This window comes from Zonotrichia albicollis, chromosome 15 (assembly GCF_047830755.1).
Source record: "Zonotrichia albicollis isolate bZonAlb1 chromosome 15, bZonAlb1.hap1, whole genome shotgun sequence".
NCBI classification, from domain to species: domain Eukaryota; kingdom Metazoa; phylum Chordata; class Aves; order Passeriformes; family Passerellidae; genus Zonotrichia; species Zonotrichia albicollis.
This window is the reverse complement of record NC_133833.1, coordinates 11,298,964-11,318,564: the sequence shown is the minus strand read 5'-3', so window position 1 is coordinate 11,318,564 and position 19,601 is coordinate 11,298,964. Positions and strand designations below refer to the sequence as shown.

Below are 19,601 nucleotides of genomic sequence, written 5' to 3'. Positions count from 1 at the left end.
AGCTGTTGAAGCTGTTGTAATCTAGAATGTCAGGAGCATAGAAACATGAGGAAGATGCTGCCCATAGTAAAAGTAGTGAAATAGAATATAGAAAATAGGACTACTCTGAGAGAACTGCTTAAGTAAATTGTATTTCCAGGTTAGCAGCAATAATTACTGTCAATATTATGCCCTTTCCATGTAATTACCTCTTTATTTAAAGCTGGTTTTGTAAAGCTTTTTCTATTCCATGTTTTGTGATTCAGGCACCTAATGACTCCCCAAGAGCAAGCACACCGTGCACAGATTGGCCCCATTAGTGCAAACTGCATAATAAGATAATACTATAGACTGTTACACATTAATTTTCCAAATTTTTTTGCCTTTCTTACAGATTCCAAGCAGAAATTGATAGCATTAGGCAGTGTATGGGAGCACAGTAATCTGATTTGTCTCTCCCCAAAGATTACAAGCTATACACCGTCTGGCCTGCTTGAACACAATTAACTGATTATATTATATTTTTGCTACATTTATTAAAAATATTTTTTATCATATCAGTATTCACATACAACATTTTAAAAAGAAATCCAGTATTTATTTATGTATTTTGAAGAAAAGCAAATTATTCCAGGTAATCAAGAGATTTTGAATACCAACAAGATTTGAAAAATAGAGCAGGTATATTGAAATCCAGGGGATTAAATGCACTCCACCTGATTGCATTTATGTAACATATGCATGAATTCCTGATTTTTTTTTTTTTATTTCTTTGACTTTGGACTGGTTTTTTTTTTTTCTTACAAAACAGAGAAGTACTTGGAATTTATCTAGTTAAGAGAATGTAATTTTCAGGAGCGCTCAAGCCAGCCTTCTTTTATCTGAAACATCCAGTTAGTGCCATATATTTTTTACTGTATAGGAAGTTGACTGATTAAAATTAAACACTTTGAATATTGAGGGCATTTGCACATAATAATGGCATTGCAATGAGGATAAAACTTCCTGCTTTTGTGTCTCAATCAATCTCCACCAAGGACAGAGAATTTCTTGTCTTATCTTATAAAACTGTAGAATATCAAGTATGAGAATAAATGTTTGTCACAAGAAACGGACGTTCCTTTGAAGAACTCAAATAGCTACAAAAAACCCCAAAACAGAGATCAGAATAAGCCCTGCTGCCCATGTTATTAATAGCAGCAGAGCTCAAGGAGACACAAGGATCTGGAATATTTCAATGAAAAGCCCTCAGGTCAGAGATTTTAGGAGAACTTGCCCGACAAGGTCACACTGGTTTGGATGCTGCAGTTATGTTCTCATCTCTGCGAGCAGCCAGAGCTTTCATCTGGTTTGTAGGATGGATTTGAAAGTGGATTGTTGGGTTTTTTTGGGGTTTTTGTTTGGTTTTTTTCCTTCTCCTGTAGTGTAAATCCTGACAGCACAGGTGAGAGGCCAGAACAATTGAAGGCTGAAGATTTAGAGGAGATATGATGCTGTGTGAGGCTTTCTGTCTGACATGGGGTTGCAAATTTAAATGATGAGATTATGCTATTACCTGCTTTTTTTACAAAGTAAAATCTAAAATTGATATGGAATGTGTGGAACAGATTTTTCTTGAGATCAGTGACACTTAAATCTGATTTTGGAAGGAGGCTAAATTTGATCTGGCTGCCTTCACTGTGTGAAAGCCACATATGTTAAGTCTCCAAGGTAGAGCCTAAAGTAATAGAGTACTGATCAGCACTGGTAAATCATGAATCAACCCAGCTCTTATTGATTAAATCTGATGGGTTTGATAAATATGTGATGAATAGAGGCAAAGTCAGGTATTTAAGCATATTCCTTGCACATTTTTCAATTTTCTTACAGCTGCCTTGCCCCATTTCAGTTTTCAGCCTTTTCTTATTAAGGCAATTCATTATTAGGAGGAAGAAGAAACAATATTATGTGAAAAAATAACACGTTAAAGTGACTTTTCACCCTTGCATATTGATCAAAGCTATTAAATGCCAAGCAGGTGGGACTTCTCCAATCTTCAATAACAGCTAATCCATTTTAGGGGTAATTCCTAGACAGAAAAGAAACAATTGGAATTATTATTCTTTTCTATGAACTGAATTAGTGATTTATTTTTTTCAAGTACATCATTAGGACAGGGGGAAGGGATCTGAGGTTAGGGACTTCTGATTTCTCAGTGATTGCAAATTTTTCAGTATATTCCTGTAGTTCAGTATATCCTTAAGGAAATGAGAGGAATTTGTAAACACTCAATGGGAAAAAAACAACTGTATAGATAAAGTCTGAATCCATTAAATTGGTCTGTGTTAAAGATATGCAATGTATATAAATACAGATATATGCATATAAACTAACATGAGGTAGCATTTTTGTTTCTTCTAGAGCATCGGTTCCCTATTTAAAGTACTAGGTGAATGATATATGTATGAATGCAGAAGTCTTGGGTTTAGTTATTCAAGTTCATGTACAGAAAATCAATAGAAGAGGTGGAATGTCTGCCTTCAAAAGCTCCATTATAAAGTAGAGTCGTGTATCTAAATCAAGAGTGATCTCTGCCTGTAAGTGATTGAAAAGTTCCTTTGTGCTCCCACAGAAACACTTATTTGCTGTTTAAACTATTGAGCAGCCAAAATGAACTGCTGACAGATTTTTTATTATTTTGCTGTTCTTGCTAGGTGTAGTTAAAAGCGTAGAAAGTTCATTGTCTGGTAGTATCAACACCAACCTACTTCAACAAAGACAGAAAGCATGTAACACATTGCTCATTTTAATAAGAAAGATGAATTAGATGGGTGAGAATTTTCCAGGAATTTTCATTTCATAGTTATTGAATATAAGTGAGAGGAAAGTTAGAGTGTGTTCCTTTCACCTTGAAGTTACTTTTCACTTTAAAATACAATAAAATAAAAGGGTTTCTCTGGTTCTGCCTGTATCATCTGTAGAGATCCTTCAGCCATTGCACAGTGAAAGGAGTGAAGGCCTCTGTGAGTCCCAGCCTAAGCAGGAGGATGTTTCATTCTTGGCACCTACCTGTCTTCTCATTTTAGTGACTCCCAGAGCAGAGTGGGCCATGGCACATCCTGAGGTTCCCCAGGTCTGTAACTAACAGTAAACTCAGTCCTGTGTTACTGTCACAGCCCAGTGGGGCAGAATGAGAGCACAGTGAAAAAAATAGCAATAATAATCAGCATAACAGCAATTAAACCTTCTCTGCTGGGAGACAGGGCAATAATGGAAAGTGGAGGTTCAAGCCTATGCTACACTTCTTTATTTAGTGTGCCTTTTGTCAGCCAGAGTTAGACAAATTCAGTTTTTAAAACCAAAACCCCCTTTAATGTATCTTAAATAATGCTTTAGTTTCTTAAAATTGTTGATTCCTCCTTATTGCTGAGATTTAAAAGCAGTGCTGCTGTAGAAAGTATTGAAATACCTGATTTTATAGATGCAGGTTATAATTGATGCTGGGTGCACACACAGGAATTGAGGCATTTCTTCAATCAACAGCTTGCAGCCACTTTTCAGCAGATAATTAAAGTCACTTGCTGACTGAGAGCTGAGTTAGGGTAACCAAATGCTCTAGGTGAGAAGTGGGTTGGAAGGAAATCCACAGTGCACAAACAAATAGCAATCACACAGCACACACCATGCCCTGGAGGCTTTCTTGCCACTGTAAAAGCAACTTTACAAAAACAAACATGTTTTCAAAATAAATCAGACTTGTTAAAGCTGAATATATTTAATAAAACCACTTCAGAACATACAGTAATATCTATTGCTTTGGATGGCTTGGTGAGATGGACTTCTGAAGCATTCTTTTTTCCATTCAGGGTGACCAGTAATTGCTTTTATTTCATCTACCCTAAGATGTAGCACTTGGAGATCCAGTAATATATAGATTTAATTCACAATTTCCCAAATCACAAGGCTTTATTTTGCTGTCAGTAAAAGTAATTGAAAGCATACACCATGCATACACCTTCACTTTATGATGAAAATTTTTATTTTCTAAATTGAATTAAAATTCTTATATGAGAATTACAGTAATGGTGCTCCATATTTCTGTTATTCAAAGGGCAGCCTCGAGGCAAAAATGAATTTTTTTGAAACACTCTTTGCTTTAAAAATTACTTTCTCTATCATTATTTACGTAATTGTCAAAGCTCCAAGCTTTAATCTTGATGCTTTATTTGTCCTGCACTGTAGCTACATGTGGATTTACTAACAGTAGGGTTCATTAATGCTGGGTTTCTGATATGTATTTCTTTCCTTTCATCAGTAATAGGATAGGATTTTAACTCATAAGTATAATGCTGATGGATATAATGAACAGCTTAATCAGTGGCTTCATCTTTCATCAGTGAGGTAGTCCAGTGACTTGATGTTAATGATAATGAAGTTGCTAGTGAACCTAGAGAAAAACGTTAACTGCAGTCATTAAAGATAGTAGAATTGAATTTGGATTTTAATTCACAATGTTAGTGAATGTAACAACTTGCCAGATGTAGAAAATGCTCTTATTAGACAATATATCCCTGCTAGAATTGTAAATTAAGGGTATGTTTCCAGGGATGTTTTGCATGTGGATCAAAGCAAATACCAACACGCCCCTAAACAAGTAAAAAAAAAAACCAGAAGAATATAACAGAAAATGGTGATGATTCAGTTCATGGCTTTAGTTAATTTTTAATATTTCTGCTGTTGGGAACACTTAAAAAAATTAGTCATCTGTATTTCAGGAAGTATTCCAATATCTTGAGGTAAGTAAGTGTCTTCATTGCTACTTTGGGCATGCAAAAGGTAAATAGTGGAATTTAAGAAAATCTTAAATTAATTCAGCTTGGAAAATATGATAGAACTGAGTTTTTTTGGTTCTGCATTTGTGGCTGGGCAGGTGCTGTGGACTGTCCTCCCAGGTGGGACATTGTGGGTGAATCCCAGTGAGGAAGCTGGTTTCACTCGCTGAAATCCCCCCTGCCATTCGGACCTTGTTCTCTGACCAAGGAAACAACCTAAGGCTCATTTGCCCACTTCCATGTGCTGTGGGCACAACCCTCATGTCCTGTGGGCACAACCCTTGTGTCCATGGGCACAACCCCTGAGTCTTGTTGGCATAGCCCTTGTGTCCATGGGCACAGCCCTTGAGTCTTGTTGGCATAGCCCTTGTGTCCATGGGCACAGCCCTTGAGTCTTGTTGGCATAGCCCTTGTGTCCATGGGCACAGCCCTTGTGTCCCACGGGCACCCACAGCTGCTTACAGGAATCTCTGCAGCTTCACAGAGGGCAAAGATGCAAATAAATGGGATTTGAACTGCATGCAGAAGTAGGTAAATCAGCATTTCAGTGCTCCAGCAGTACTGCTTGGGCTGGATTAGGATTTTGGGATGAGTCAGAGGCTGCTGCAGCAGCACTTGGAGCTGAGAACTCAGCACTTCCCCAGTCTGAGGGAAACAAGGGTCTAAATGCCACTGGAGGAGCTGTCTAGCAAATGCAACGCGAATTATGACCCAAATCTTTGTTACCACGTATTCCTTGTCACTTTACACTTGAGAACAGGTGTTAGCCACAGTCTTCTGGCAAAATTTTCTCTTTGCTAATTAAATTCTGCCCTGCTAAACTCCCCCTGTAATTTTAATTGGATTTTGCATTCCTCAATGTATGCCATAAATTGTTATGTGAGGCTACTTTGTGCTATTAAATGGCTGCATCTAATTTGTAGCTGGCATACTCCTTAACCCCTAATACATATAATGATAATTTGGGAAGTGATTTAAAATATATTATTTTTCACAGCTAAAATCCATGAAATCTTCATCAGGCAAAACTCTTTCTTGGTTTCCCTTAGTTTTCTCAAGGGATTTTATTTGGCTAAAACTGTGTTCGAGAATTGTCTCTAGGGAATGTACAGGTAGAATTGCAAAGTGTTTCTTTCTTAAAAAGAAAATAAAAGCCCACCTTTGTCCATGCTGGGAACTAATTTAAAAAGAAAGTATTGCAGTACAAAGACTGCAAAAGAAACTAAGCTGAAACATTATTCTCAAGAGACAGAAGTCTGGTACAAAAAACTGGTTTTCTCTGTGCTTTAGACAAGTGAGCTCTTCATAAGATTATGTATTAATTTGCACGTAACATAAATATATGATTTAAGTGAATTTAGGTAAAAAGAGAAACATAAACACTTCGAGTCTACCAAAGTGAAAGACAGATTGAAAGCAAAATTGTTTCCCTTGGATCTTCCTAATGTGTTTCTGAATAATTTTCCTTTTTAAGAAGGGCCTTTTTTGTTGCAATAGGCTTTTGCCTTTTCCAAATTTGATTTACCTTTTGCATTTCTATAATTTCAGTTCTGAAACACATCTAACATTTTCAAACTAGAATGATTTTTCCCTTGATCACCGTGTTTTTTTCATGAACGAGTCTCTAATGCAGCCTAGTGTTGTAGTGATGGTAAAAATACCCATGAAGGATGAGCCCAACAATATTTCTGATCACCTTTCTGTGTGAAAAACATATGTTGGTAGATCTTCAATGGGTGTAAACCCTCAGGAATCTGTCCATAATCAACCCTATCTGACGCATTGTCCCTGTGTCATTTCATTTCAACGAACCAAAATTCTGAGGTTTCTGAGTTACAAATAATTCTGAAATATTGACATTCAGTAATTCTGCAGAGCAGAGATGATGGAAGTGCAGCTTCTGTATTTCTGCTCACTTAAAATATTATTCTCAACAAAGTCAGGGAAAATTCTTTTCAAAGGTGTCATTGCTGGATATGCAGCTCTGATGTAAATCCATGGGAATGTTGCCATTGTTATGCACAATAATTATACATATGATAATGACTTCCTGGTTTATCTTTTTCCTAATATTAATTGTTATTTATATGGGATCTTTCTTTATATACTTGATATTAAAGTAATATTTGTTTATATTCATGGCTTTATGTATTAGGCTGTGTAATTATGCCACTTAGAGTGGTTACACATTTTAAAACCTGGATATTCAGAAGGAAATATGGCATATTTTTAAACATTTTCAGAAATTGTTTTTTAATGTTTTCTGCTCTTTTAAATTGATTGTTTGCTAGTGTGTCAGCCTTTTTAACTGTTGGCATTATATTAGTTCCACATCTTCAGCTATCAACCTTCTTCCCAGTGCAGTGATCCTACAAAATGTTAACAATGTACAGCTATTTGCTATACTTAATGGTGCATCAAATAGCTGTAATGGACAGGTCACGAATACATTTGGATTAGTGAAGAGGACAAAAGTGCAGCACAGATTTTTGGTTTTTTATTGTAATTTAGCTGGCAGACTGCCTTCTATGTGTTCAATTTCATCCAAAATCAAAACAAAGAAACCTTGGAAGTAAACTTAGCATTTAATATTATTAGGTCCTTTAAGTGTTCTATAGATGTTGATGTATTTTATGATGTGATATTGGAAGGTTTTTTATTGATGATGTCAGCCAGTAAACTGCATGGAGAGTTCAGGGTGTGCCTGAGGAGGAGTAGAGGTTGTTTAAATCACCTCAACTGAATGTGGGGCATCCTCTCAGAGAGCTGCTCCTCTCCATCCTCCTCTTGCTGGGTTTCTGGTATTCAGCATGTGACCACAGGATTTTGGATGCTCTGTTGGGGATGACCCATTCTTTATGGTCACATGCATTTCTGTTTATGGTATTCAGGAATATTTACCATTACTAGTGGCCAGGCAGTTCCATCCAAAGAGTCTAATGGGCCTCCAGGGAGAGCTGCTCCACTTCATCCCTTTCAGGTTCGTCCTTGGCATGTATCTGTACTGACAATTTTGAAGCAGCACTGTATTATTATGAGCCTGTAGACCTGGAAGGTTTTTGGTTTCCTTGAAGAACAAGTGCCCTATGTTTTCCCTGTTGACTTGGCAACGCTTTTGTGTTTCAATAGCTCTTGATGCTTTAAAAAGCAAGAATCAGACTCAGTCTGTCTTTCTGTATTTATGCTTGGTACAGGGTAGGAAATGAAAGGATTTCTTAGCTTCACCACTCTACACACAAGTTGGATGTTATTACAGATCTTGTGCCCAGGACAACATCACATTTGCATACCTTCCATTTGTCTAACAGCTCCCTGAGGTGTTCCAAGTCACAGGGGCAGTTTAAAGCCACTTGGGACAGGTCAGTTTTTCAGTGTTCCCACTCCTGACTTGTGACAGAATGACATGATAAAACTCAAATGACAGAGATTATTATCTTCATCTCCGTGCCTTCCTAAGATATTTTGTTTTACATTTTTCATTTACCACACAAGAGGCCTTTCATTTTAAGCTTTGGACAAATAGTTGCTTTATGCAATCGTAGCGATAAAAAATTTCCTTATAATTACTGCAGCATACACATACTTGTAACATAAACAGGGTACAGCAGTAATTTAATGATGCAAAGTTGGGAGCACCACAGATAGGACAATGGTTTGATAACAGTGTTTACAAGGTGCCTGTTAGATACCTGCCTCAGGGATGTTCCTGAGCCCTGCCAGCTTCCTGGGCACTGAGGCTGCTGCAGAGCAGAGGAGGAATCCAATTTTCATATTTATGGTAGCAGAGCTCACTGTACTTTCAGTTTCTTGCTTCTGCACTGAAGCAACGTGTTCCCTGCAAGTAGCAACTTTTCTGATTCATGAAGCCCACAGATACTTAAAGGATAACACTTCCAAAGGAAAGACAAAGTTAGAAAATAAGAATGTAGATGTAGATAAGGGCATATGTGATGCACATAAGCCTTGAGTTGTAAGGATAAGCTAGAAATTAATGTCACTGTGTAAGGGAAAATGCAGTTTAAAGAAGGAACAGACAGGTGCAGGTATGGAACACTGTAGGTTTATTTGAAAATAGCTACATTGGTATTTTGGTGGGGTTTTTTGTTGTTTGGTTGGGTTTTTTTTGTTTTTTTTTTTTTTGTAGCTTGGATGTGACTTTGACTCATAACTCCTCCAAGAATGATTCTGTGCAGTTGTGTCAGGAATGTATAGTGATTATGAAGCACTACTTATAACATATTCCATTGCTGCATGGTTTATTATACATTATTGTATTATTCATGTGTTTTTCTCTTCATTTTTTCTGAAGAAGGGTATTTATTTCAAAGGCACGAGAGAGGTGCAGTCCACATGGGGCTCTCAGCAAAAAGTAGTAGTTCGTTAACTTTTGTATTTGAGGCTGATTTCCTTTTATGTATGTAAAAATATTGTACTGGATTCTTCTTAATGAACATTTATATGCAGATATTCTGCTTTTCCAGCCCAAGAGGCAAACTTATGTAATACATATTTGCATATTGACACAGTTACAATACTAGAGCTAGAGGAAAACAGAATAAAAGTCAACAGGGTGTTAAAATGTGCTTGCAAGGAAAAGTCCCTTTAAGGCTTGGCATTATCTTGTCTCAGTCACATCTATTTCATGAACTAGGCACAGCCTCGGGCAATGCCTTCAGTTGCAGCTCAGAAGAAAAGTGAATGTTAAAAAAGTTACAGACAATTTTGTGAACTTATAAACTTCTAAAATGTAGTAATGAAACCTAGTATGCTACATCAATGCAGATCAGAGGAGGAAAACAGATAATGAGTAAAAGAGTATGTTACCTATAGAGCAGAATTTAATGCAGCTTTGTGGTACATAAAAGCCAAAACTTTAAACTTGACTAGGGCAAGTGGACTTTTCTAGTGAAAAAAGTGGGGTGAGGTCTCATGTGCCATGGATTTGCAGAAGTAGCTGCTGAATGGTGTGTTTGAGGCTCCCAGGGTTAACTCCTGTGCCAGATAGGTGCAGAGAGCTGAAGCAGCTTTCATTCTCCTTTGGCCTTGTCCCCATCTCCTATTAAACCACTTCCAATTCCTGCTACCTTGTGCACACCCATCCACAACCATTAGCATCTTGTGACCCACCAAATAACTGTTCCTGTGTTCCATTTCTAAAAAGCTGGAGGGATGGGTGTCAAAAGAATTTATTCTGGCCTCTTTCAGCATCCCAGGAAAGTAGCTGGGATACTGCCAACAAACCTGTGCTGTCTTTTCTGATAGAGGTGTCACAAGAGAGTTTCCTGCAGGAAAGTCCTCTGAGCCTTGAGGCACACACAGCTCCCTCTAAAATATTTTGAGGAGGCAGCGATGTGGTTTCTGATACCAACCAAGCTGTGTGAAGGACACATAAATGTTACAGGACTATTGCAATTTTTAGAAAATAATGATGTAGTTCTAACAATATCATGGTCTATAATTAAAGTTCCTATAAACTTCATTCACATGGTACTGTATAAATAGTTCTCCACATCAAAGGTAGATGTAATTATCCTTGAAAAACTTGTAGATGACAGAAGACTTATCCAGATAGGAAAGAAAAAGTTCCCAAAGCTATACATGTGGATGACTTTAGAAGGAATATTAATTATATCTTGCTCATTACTACAAGAAAATTAATTTCTGCAGGTTCAGGTAAGTGTCCAAACCCAATCATTATTCTACACGTGTAAAAATCTGTGGGGGTTTTTATGTTCTAATGAACATTTCACTCTTGGCAATAACAGATTTTAACATGTTCCTGCTGGACAGTCTATGAGACCACTGTTCCTAAACCTTCATAACCAGGCTTGTACCTAAAAGTAGAAATGCTTTAAATACTGTGATGTCCTTCAGGCAAAGATGGAATAATATTTCAGAATATTACCTCACACTTCATTGCAAGCTAGCATATCATAATGAATAAATATTTTTCTAGATTGAAAAAATGGCACAGCCACAAACAGAAGGGCTTTCTTCTACGAATTGCATTTTTCTCCTTGTGGCCTTGTATTTTTAATACAGCTATGGGATAATTAAACAGAGTGGAGTATTAATGCAATTTTACAAATAAGGTTAAGGTTGCCAGATGTTGTTCATTTTTCCTCTCTTTTTTTAATGTACATCAGCATTCAAAATGTAGGCTGGTAGTGGGTTGCAGAAAACTTAGAACATTTGGTCTTACATATCTAAGTATTAAAAATTGAGCTTATGGAGATGATGCTTTGCTGATTCATTTGTTTGGATATACCCCTCATTTCTATTTCCAGTTTCAAAAAACCACTTCTGAAATCAGATAAGAGAGCAAACAGCATACACAGTCTTTTTATTAAGTCTTCCCTGAAGTAAGCAAATCGTGAGATTTGTTTGTCTAAGAGAGAACAATATTCAATGACCTTCATAACTTACAAATTACATATAATTGCTCTGGATAGCAATTTTCCTATGCATAAATTAGTTAATGTAGTCAAATGAGATAAAAGTATAGGAATCAGCTCAAATCATGAAATACAGGCTGCAGTGATGAAATTCATGGTAGGGTGCAAATATAAGTATCTGGTTTCCCTACATGATCCTTGTCCTTACTGAAGGGAGACAGGAGAAAATAATTTGTCATTTACACCCACTCACTATGGATGTGCATTTTACTATAAAAGTTCTGTTCCTGAAATATGGCCTTAAAAAAAGTAGAAGACAGCTGCTAATAATTATTTTCAAGGAGCAGAAACAGTGTTTAGTTTTACATAGAGAGTTGAGGGTTAAGACATTTCCATCAATCTTCAAAAATATCTTTTCAGAATACAGTTGAAAATTGTGTGTGTGTATATATATATATATATATATATATATATATATATATATGCATCAAAGTACCAAAAATTGTTCCCTCTGCACCCATGTTGGTTATTTAATATGATGCAAAAAGAACACAGTCCTTCCTATTTGGATCATTACTTATACATATCCCTCATTTAAAAACACAATAGAGTTTTCATATTTGATTGTGGGGTTGATGAGATTACCAATGCAAATTTATGGACTTTTTAAAATTATCTAGTTAATATATGAGAGGCACCATTTAATTTGCTGAATTGTTCAGTTGAACATTTTTAGCCATGTTCATTAAAGTTTGTGCACTTCACTACCATGCTCTTTAAACTGGAGGCTTGGGTGTGGCAGGAGGCTCAAGCAGACCTTGAGTGGTCTCTGGGCATTCCAAGTTCTCTCTTCCATGTAGATCTCCCAGTTCAGCCTTCTGGAACTTGTGTTCTGTCTCTGATTGAGATTAAATCTTGTGAACTAGGGTAAACAACATTTGTTTTCCTGTAAGCAATTTCTGACGTCTGTGAGATATTGAAGGTATTTTTTATTATTTTTTATTTAACTTTGACTTTTTTTCATTGATTTAAATGGGGAAGCAAATAACTATCAATTATATAGTAAAATCTTCAGTCCTTAAGCCTAGGAAATAATTTGTATTTTCACTTTGTTGATCGTTCTGGGGAAAAAAAGCCTATTGCCTGCTTATACCTGATTGCGCTTGTCCTTTCTCAGTGGTTTTTTTCACTTGAGTTCTGTTCATTTTGTGATTTAATGGCATTGAAATAGATCACTTAAGTATTCATGTATTCATTTTTATCCTATTTACATCAGTTCACATTTCAATAGAAATTTATTTCTGCCTAAATGTTGCTTTCCTCAGCAATGATTGGTATCATCTTCATGGTTGCATATTGCAATTTCCTACTGCTTCTTTGCAGCTCCACCATTGCAAGAGGTGAAAGTAAATTTCTTGGCTTCTCTGTGTCACTGACAATAAAATTGAGATTTAAGGAAATAGTTTATTATATTGAGTTTCTTAATATTGAGTTTGCATTTTCTACCATAGTACTTTTAATTGCAAATGCAACTAAACTTCCCACCATTTTTTATGTCTGGGACAGATTTGTCGTGTCTCACGTAGTCACTTGTGTGTTCCAGAACTCCTTTTTTTCTGTGGTATGTGTAATAAGGAAATAATAAACTTGACTGCATAAATCTAATATATACTAATCTGTTTTGTTTAAATTTAAAAATTAAGGGTTTTTTTCTTCATAATTTTAGTAGTAGCGGATGTGAGAAATATGTTTAGCTCTAACTTCATATTGACAACTGTTGCCACCCATGTTTTCCTCACATATGTGCTTAATGTCACCCATGCTACACTGAAATATCCTTCAAGATGATCCAGACTTAATCAATGTGCTGACATAATGCTGTCAACCTTATCCTCAGAAAAGGTCATTGCTAAGTGAAGTGGGTGGGTTAGGGAATACAAACTGTGGCAGAAATGGGGGACAGGATGTTTCTGTGTGCTGTATAAAACATCATCTAAAGCTGTTTGTTTGCCTACAGAAATCAGATACCTAATTTCCACAGTGATGCAAATCCCTGGATTTTAGCCATTTAAATAAATAAAACTGAGCCAGATGTATTGTACTTTATGGTGTCCTGGGATATGTTTAATGCATTAACGTGGCACTTGGTCTGCAGGACAACAGGATGATGGAAATCAGAAGGAAAAAGATGGAGAGCATGCTTGTGTGCAGGCAGGGGGAAAGATCTGAGCACCAACCCACGCAGAGAGTGCCCAGCTCTCCCTGGGGCCCCAGGAGGAGCTTGGTGCTGATGCACCCTCACTGTATCCCACCCAGCCACCATCACCTCCTTGTCACCGGGGGCTTCTGCTCCACATGCTCCTGTTGTCTCTGCTGCCTGAGGAGCTCCAGGGCTTGCAGCATCTCCACAGTGTTGAACCAACGTTTTAGATCATTCATACTGATGGGAGTAACTGAACTTATAGAAGTGAAAAGATTGTGAGAAATTGCTGTGCTCCAGGAGATAAAAGGTTTTTGGATATTATTGCATGGATACAGTTCTCCCTATCTGATTCTGATCTCTCTTTCCTTCCCTAGAAATGTTGTAGCAGTGGAAATGTATTTATGAAAGCATTTTGCAGGAGGTGCTCAAAAGTATGAAAGATTTTCAGGGAAATCATTAGGGGAAAAAAAAATAAGGAGTTCTACCAGGATACCTATTCTGTAAGTTACCAGGCTTCCTGTAAGAATCAGCTTGAAATACCTGCATAAAAATTAAATTGATTCTGCTAATATCATGGAAATCCCACTCTAAGGCCTGGAATCAATTTCATCATTTCACTTCTTCATCAAAAGATATTTTCTTTTTTAAAATAGCTGTATATAGTAATTACAGCATCACATTTCTGTCTCTTTCTGTGACCTACCCTACTCTGCCCAGTAAGGAGCCATTTGTTCAACTTGAAGATGATTGTTTTTTGAGAATGTTGCCAATATAATCTAAAAATCACTTGAATTTCACTGCAGTCAGAAAACTGCACATACTCTTTGTATCCAAATCCTCGGAGCCTTAGGGGAAAAAGCCTTTGAAGTGGAACGTAAGAAGAATTTTAATGTTTTATGCAGAAAGACAGAATTTAGAGGGGATGAGAAAGAGGAAAAAGAAACAAGTGTGATGTGCTTTTTTCCAGTTGCTCTGGCACACAAACTCTGGTTTTCCTACTCACCCTTGTATCACCCCACTGGTTTCAGCACCTCATGTCTCATGTTCTCCTCAGCTTGAAACATCTCTGCAAATTCAAGGAAACACTTCTAACTTTCTCTTTCTGGATATGTTTTTGAATGAATAAGTGAATTGAATAAGTGAAGGCTGAAGTGATGCAGTGAAAAAAGTTTGAGAGATCTGAAAGGCTTCTGAATTTCAATATATGCTTTGCATGTTGCTTAGGATTTTAAAAGTAATTTTGCTGTTTACTCTGTGTGAATGCAAAGCTGCTGAAGAAAATCTTGAAAAAGGAGGGAGTAGTGGTTCTGTGTTTAAAAATAAATGTATGGATTTTGCTACTAAAGGTATTCTACAGTATTTTACAAACAGGATTAATCACTTAATATTTTTTTGCAGCATTCATGTAATTTTACAGGGCCTGTAGATATCACCTTCTCCAATTACTCTGAAAGTCTATGACTTACATTTATATAAATTAATGTATTATGGTGTTGCTAGCTAACAATATTTTATATAGTTGTATTCAAAACTTTCTCTTGGGTATAGATATCATGCATGGGTTCTCTCCTTTTTATCTTGGGAAGCTGCCATATTGTGAGTGGCTAGGCAAAGAAAATCCATTTGATAGCAGCAGGAGAAATTAAGTAGCTTGTTACTCATTCCCTACCTATGAGGCCATAGATTTTGTATATAGTAATGTACATTTGAATTTTTTCCACAAAAATATCATGTGTATAATAAGTCTGTTATTCTCCACCAGGTATAGGCTGTTCACCTTGTAAATGGTTGGTTTGTGATAGTGTTTAAGTCCAGAATCTGCTGTAAACTGAGTTCTCATATGTTTTTTATTGGTGAGCAAAAGACAAGTATCTCAGGTGATCCAAGGAGGGGTGTGCTCCCAGCTTTCATTGAGTCTCCAGACCCACGCAGCAAAAATTTTGAAGTAGCTGAGCTGTGCTTCATTGTAATTGCATGCTCCCAATGCTCAGTCCCAGATCCAGGCTGTAACTGGAGGAGCAGCTCTTTGGATAGGCTTTAGCAGCTGGAGGTGGCATTCAGACAGCGGCCAGCAGGATGCTTCTGTCTCCTGAGGCTCCTGGTCAGGGCTGAGGTGGCTGCCCTGAGCTCAGAGGTGATGCAGGATGTGTGCATGCACTGCCCAAGCTCACACAAATTGCTGATGGTTCAGAACAGAGACAGGTTAGAGCATGGCCTCACAATCCTCCCCTTTTTTTAGGCACATTTTCACTGTTTTGCATGCTTATGTCATTTCTCTCTCCCTCCCAAAAAAAATCAACAGCTGCCTTATGTTGAGTCTCCAGGTGCTGCCGTGGTGTCAGTAATGTGAGCACTTGGATTCCTGCACAGTGCACACTGGAGATGTGTAGATGTAAAATATCTCCTGGCTGTCATGTATAAACTGCAGCATTGTGAGGCAGTGAATCCTGATAAATCCTGAGTTTTTCAGAAAAATCTGCTTCTTTTCTTCCATTGTATGGTGTTTCTGATAATTGTCTTGTGTCTAAATATGTTTGTTTTCAGTCAGTAAAGTTACAGCTTTCATTTTACGTTGTTTGTATTAGAAGACTTTCCTATTTTTGACTTGTCTTGCATAGGCTGGAAAAAAAATTGGCGCTTTTATAGTTTCTGTGTGAAGGGGGTTTTATTTTATGTTCTATTAGTTGTTTGTTTTTCCTCCACAGTGCTTCGTCATCTGTCATCCCTCAATGCATACAGGATGATAAACTCCCTGTCCCTGTTAATGGGAGCTGAGAATGTTTTGCTTCTCTCAGGATTGGTGCCATATTACCAGGACAATGTATTGATTTGGGTGGCTGCCAGTGTGTGATGCATGACAGAAATGAGAAATTGAACTTTCTGAACGTGAAGTAAATCGTGCTGATGATGATATATAAATGACTGAGGGAAAAGCAATCAATCAGATGCTCTCTGCTGGCAGCTGAGCTACATACAATTTAATATATAGTAAACCAACAGTTGTTTACAGTCTGAATCAAATAGTGTTCTGTGCTAAACTCATATTCTTGCAAAGATTACTTGGAACATTTTTGGGTTTAGTATGCTTTCCTTTCTGCTTTACCAACATGTGATGCCTGATAATTTAAAAATATTGAACTGACTGTATTAATGCTTGGGGTTTTTTTGTCAAGAGCTACAGATTTTTTTTTCTAGACTGCTTATTGCTACTATAAATTGGTTGATTTTTAAATAATTTTAACTTGTAAGTAGAGTTGTTTTGAGTCCCAGATACCTGCAGAAGGAGTTTCTTATAGCCACAGGTAATTGGATTTTACTGTAAAACATCCACTAGAGACATGAATAGTCCCATTCTCTCTTTTGGCAGATGTTTTGCAGATCTTAGACTTATATCCAATTATCTTTGGGTACTTTAGCAGTACACAAGAGCATTCATGTGCAGATGACTGTGATATTCTTTGCTCTCCTTCTCCACACACTGAAATGAATGGGATAATTTATCCTTTTAGGAAAGAGAAGTATTTTAATGAAAGCTTCAAGAGACTTCCTGAAATTCTCCTTATTGATAAGTCCTGTCATTCTGTGTCTGTCTCAGGTTATCATTTGCCCAATGTAAAAACCCTTCAGCAGCAGGGAATTCTGCTCAGTTCTCCCCAAAGCCACCCAGAGCTGCAGAGTTTGGAATCTGCAGTTTGAACTTGGGGGTGGGAGTTTCCGAGGATTCCTCTCTCCTGGAGAGTTGTCAATGTTTGCTTTGTGTTAAGGCTGTGAGAATCCAGGGAGAAGCTGAACCACAAATTCCTGGTAGAGGGTAAAGCTGAAGCATTTGGCAATCAGCTGGAATGTAAATCCTGGAGGTCTCTTGTGAACCCTGCTATTATCAGACAGTTCAAGGCTAAACTGTTCATATGCAGTTCAGCAAAAAAGTTCTTCCAACAGATATTCTAAAAAATACAACCAAATAAAAAAGCCATTTGGGCTTTTCATAAACTTTTTCTCTCACATAGAAAAGTGGGCGTTTTCCCTGCTGAAACTTATTTTGACATTTGTCTTTTTCAGAAATATACAAAATGAAAATAAAATACTAATTAATTAGCTGTGAAGTTTAACAGTTTAGGTACCTCAGAATTAAATATCTTACCTTGAATAATTGCCTTGATTACCATTTACTGAACTTGAATCCAAGTTCAGTAAATGGTATTAGAATATGGAACTTGCCATTGGAGGGCAGGGTTGATGTCAGAATATCAGCAAAACTTGACAATATCACAAAGATACTCCCAAAAGACTAATATTGACCTTCCTAAACTATCTAAGGGTGTTCTTTTGTATTTTTCATAACATGAAATGCTAAGTTGCTTTTACATCTCATTACCAGGCAATATAATTATTCATCTTCATTTCATTTTAGACTTTATTTTATTTTAGATTTGATTTTATTTTATTTCTCTCTCTGAAAGCCTAGAGAGAGACTTGACAAATATGAAGTTTCTAGGCAGGGAAACATAAGTAAGCTGTTGGCCTCTTTTCTGAAGGCAGGCTTGTGGGCAGGAAAGCAAAGGAGTCACACAGAACTCTGGAATTGCTATCAACATGCTATAGGAATGCATCTACCAAAATACTTTTTAAATTATGTGTCTTAGATAGATTTTTATAGTTGTTTTAGTGGTTTTACAGATTATTTGGTTCATGTCTTCAAAATTGCTTGCCTTCCACTAAAGCTGAAGTCTATATTCTACTTGGACTATCAAAAATTGATGATGCACAGGAGCAAAACAGATTCTATGCATTATTCCCTGAAATTCAGTAGTATTTGAACATTTTGAAATGGTATTCAGTGTTCAATTTTGTCCTTAGTTTGTGGATGAGGACTTAAAATCAAGGTGTTTTATATATTTATTATCTCAATTTGCAGAGTCATGGTCATTCTGTGTTTTAGTTTCAGTGACAAACATCTTTAGATTAATGCATAATGAAGCATTAATGAATATTGTATTTCCTGGTTTTGCAATAGATTTATTTCTGATGTCTCACGATCATTTCTGTACACCAACTCTGGAGCATGGAACTTGGCTCAGGTGCCATTTGGGAACACAGATTCCTTTCTCATGGATGTTTTATCACTGTGTGAACATGTGCTGTGTTCTGGGCTGTTTTGTTGGATGGTGGGAATTTTATTTTTCTTTGGTTGGTTTCTTGTGGGTGGTTTTTTGCCACTGATGGGTGTTGCATCTGTTGCTTCCTACATGGCCTCTTAGCAGCCTCACTGAACATGGCTGTGTTTTACTGCATTCAAACCATTTTAGAAAAAGAACTATGCTGGTTTTTACAGCTGAAAACTAAACATTGCCAGTGCTGATGTTTCAGCTCAGGGACAGAAATTGCAGAAAACTCATGCTGTTTTATCCAGCCTTGGGATCAGAAGCTACCTTAAGCTGATGTACAGTTGCTATCTAGAGATGGGATATATGTAGTCTTTATTTGGTTTTAAAGGTCTGTTTTGTCAATACATTCATGTAATATATCCTTTAGAAAAGTACAAAACCAACAAATATTAAAATGTACCTAGGATTGCCTTTTGAAGTTATATTTGGAATGACCTGTGTCTGTATGTTTATAAATCGTTTAATTTTAGAAATATATTTCATATGTTTTGGGTAAATTAACTGTTCCCCATGATGTCAGAAGAGATTTGTATCTCACTTGTTTGTTCCTGTTTTTATAGATGGCTATACAACAGATGACATTGAGTTTTACTGGCGTGGGGGTGATAATGCAGTCACAGGAGTGACAAAGATCGAGCTGCCACAGTTCTCCATTGTGGACTACAAGCTTATCACCAAGAATGTTGTTTTCTCTACAGGTTTGTGGAGGGGAACCTAAAAGGGGAATTCTTTTAAAACTGGATTCATTCTTAGTGTGCTGTTGAGCAAAAACTTTTAGAAATAGGAATAAAATAGAGGAGCAGCTGTGAATTTGGAAAGCAGAGGTTTTTATTAAAGCTTCCATAGTGTATAAGGCACTACTCATTAACATATGTAATTTGTCATGTTAAGGCTCATCACATGAGCTGTATTTTCTGTTTACCCATGAAAACTTATTAAGCCACTTATACACATCTGTTCCCCAACATGTAGGATATTTAGGAACCTTTTTCTCCATATTTTCGGATGTTCCTTTTGCCAATTTGGAGATGTGTTAGACTAATTACTT

General features: G+C 36.9%; 1 protein-coding gene across 3 annotated transcripts in view; it reads left to right on the top strand.

The window, feature by feature from the left end:
* Positions 1-19,601, top strand: part of GABRB2 (gamma-aminobutyric acid type A receptor subunit beta2) — a 135,930-nt gene that overhangs the window by 92,167 nt on the left and 24,162 nt on the right. For all 3 annotated transcript variants that reach the window (XM_074552344.1, XM_074552343.1, XM_074552345.1), the window contains exon 8: positions 19,114-19,251. In XM_074552344.1, coding sequence (XP_074408445.1) covers positions 19,114-19,251 — 138 coding nt within the window. The remainder of the gene's footprint in view (positions 1-19,113; positions 19,252-19,601) is intronic.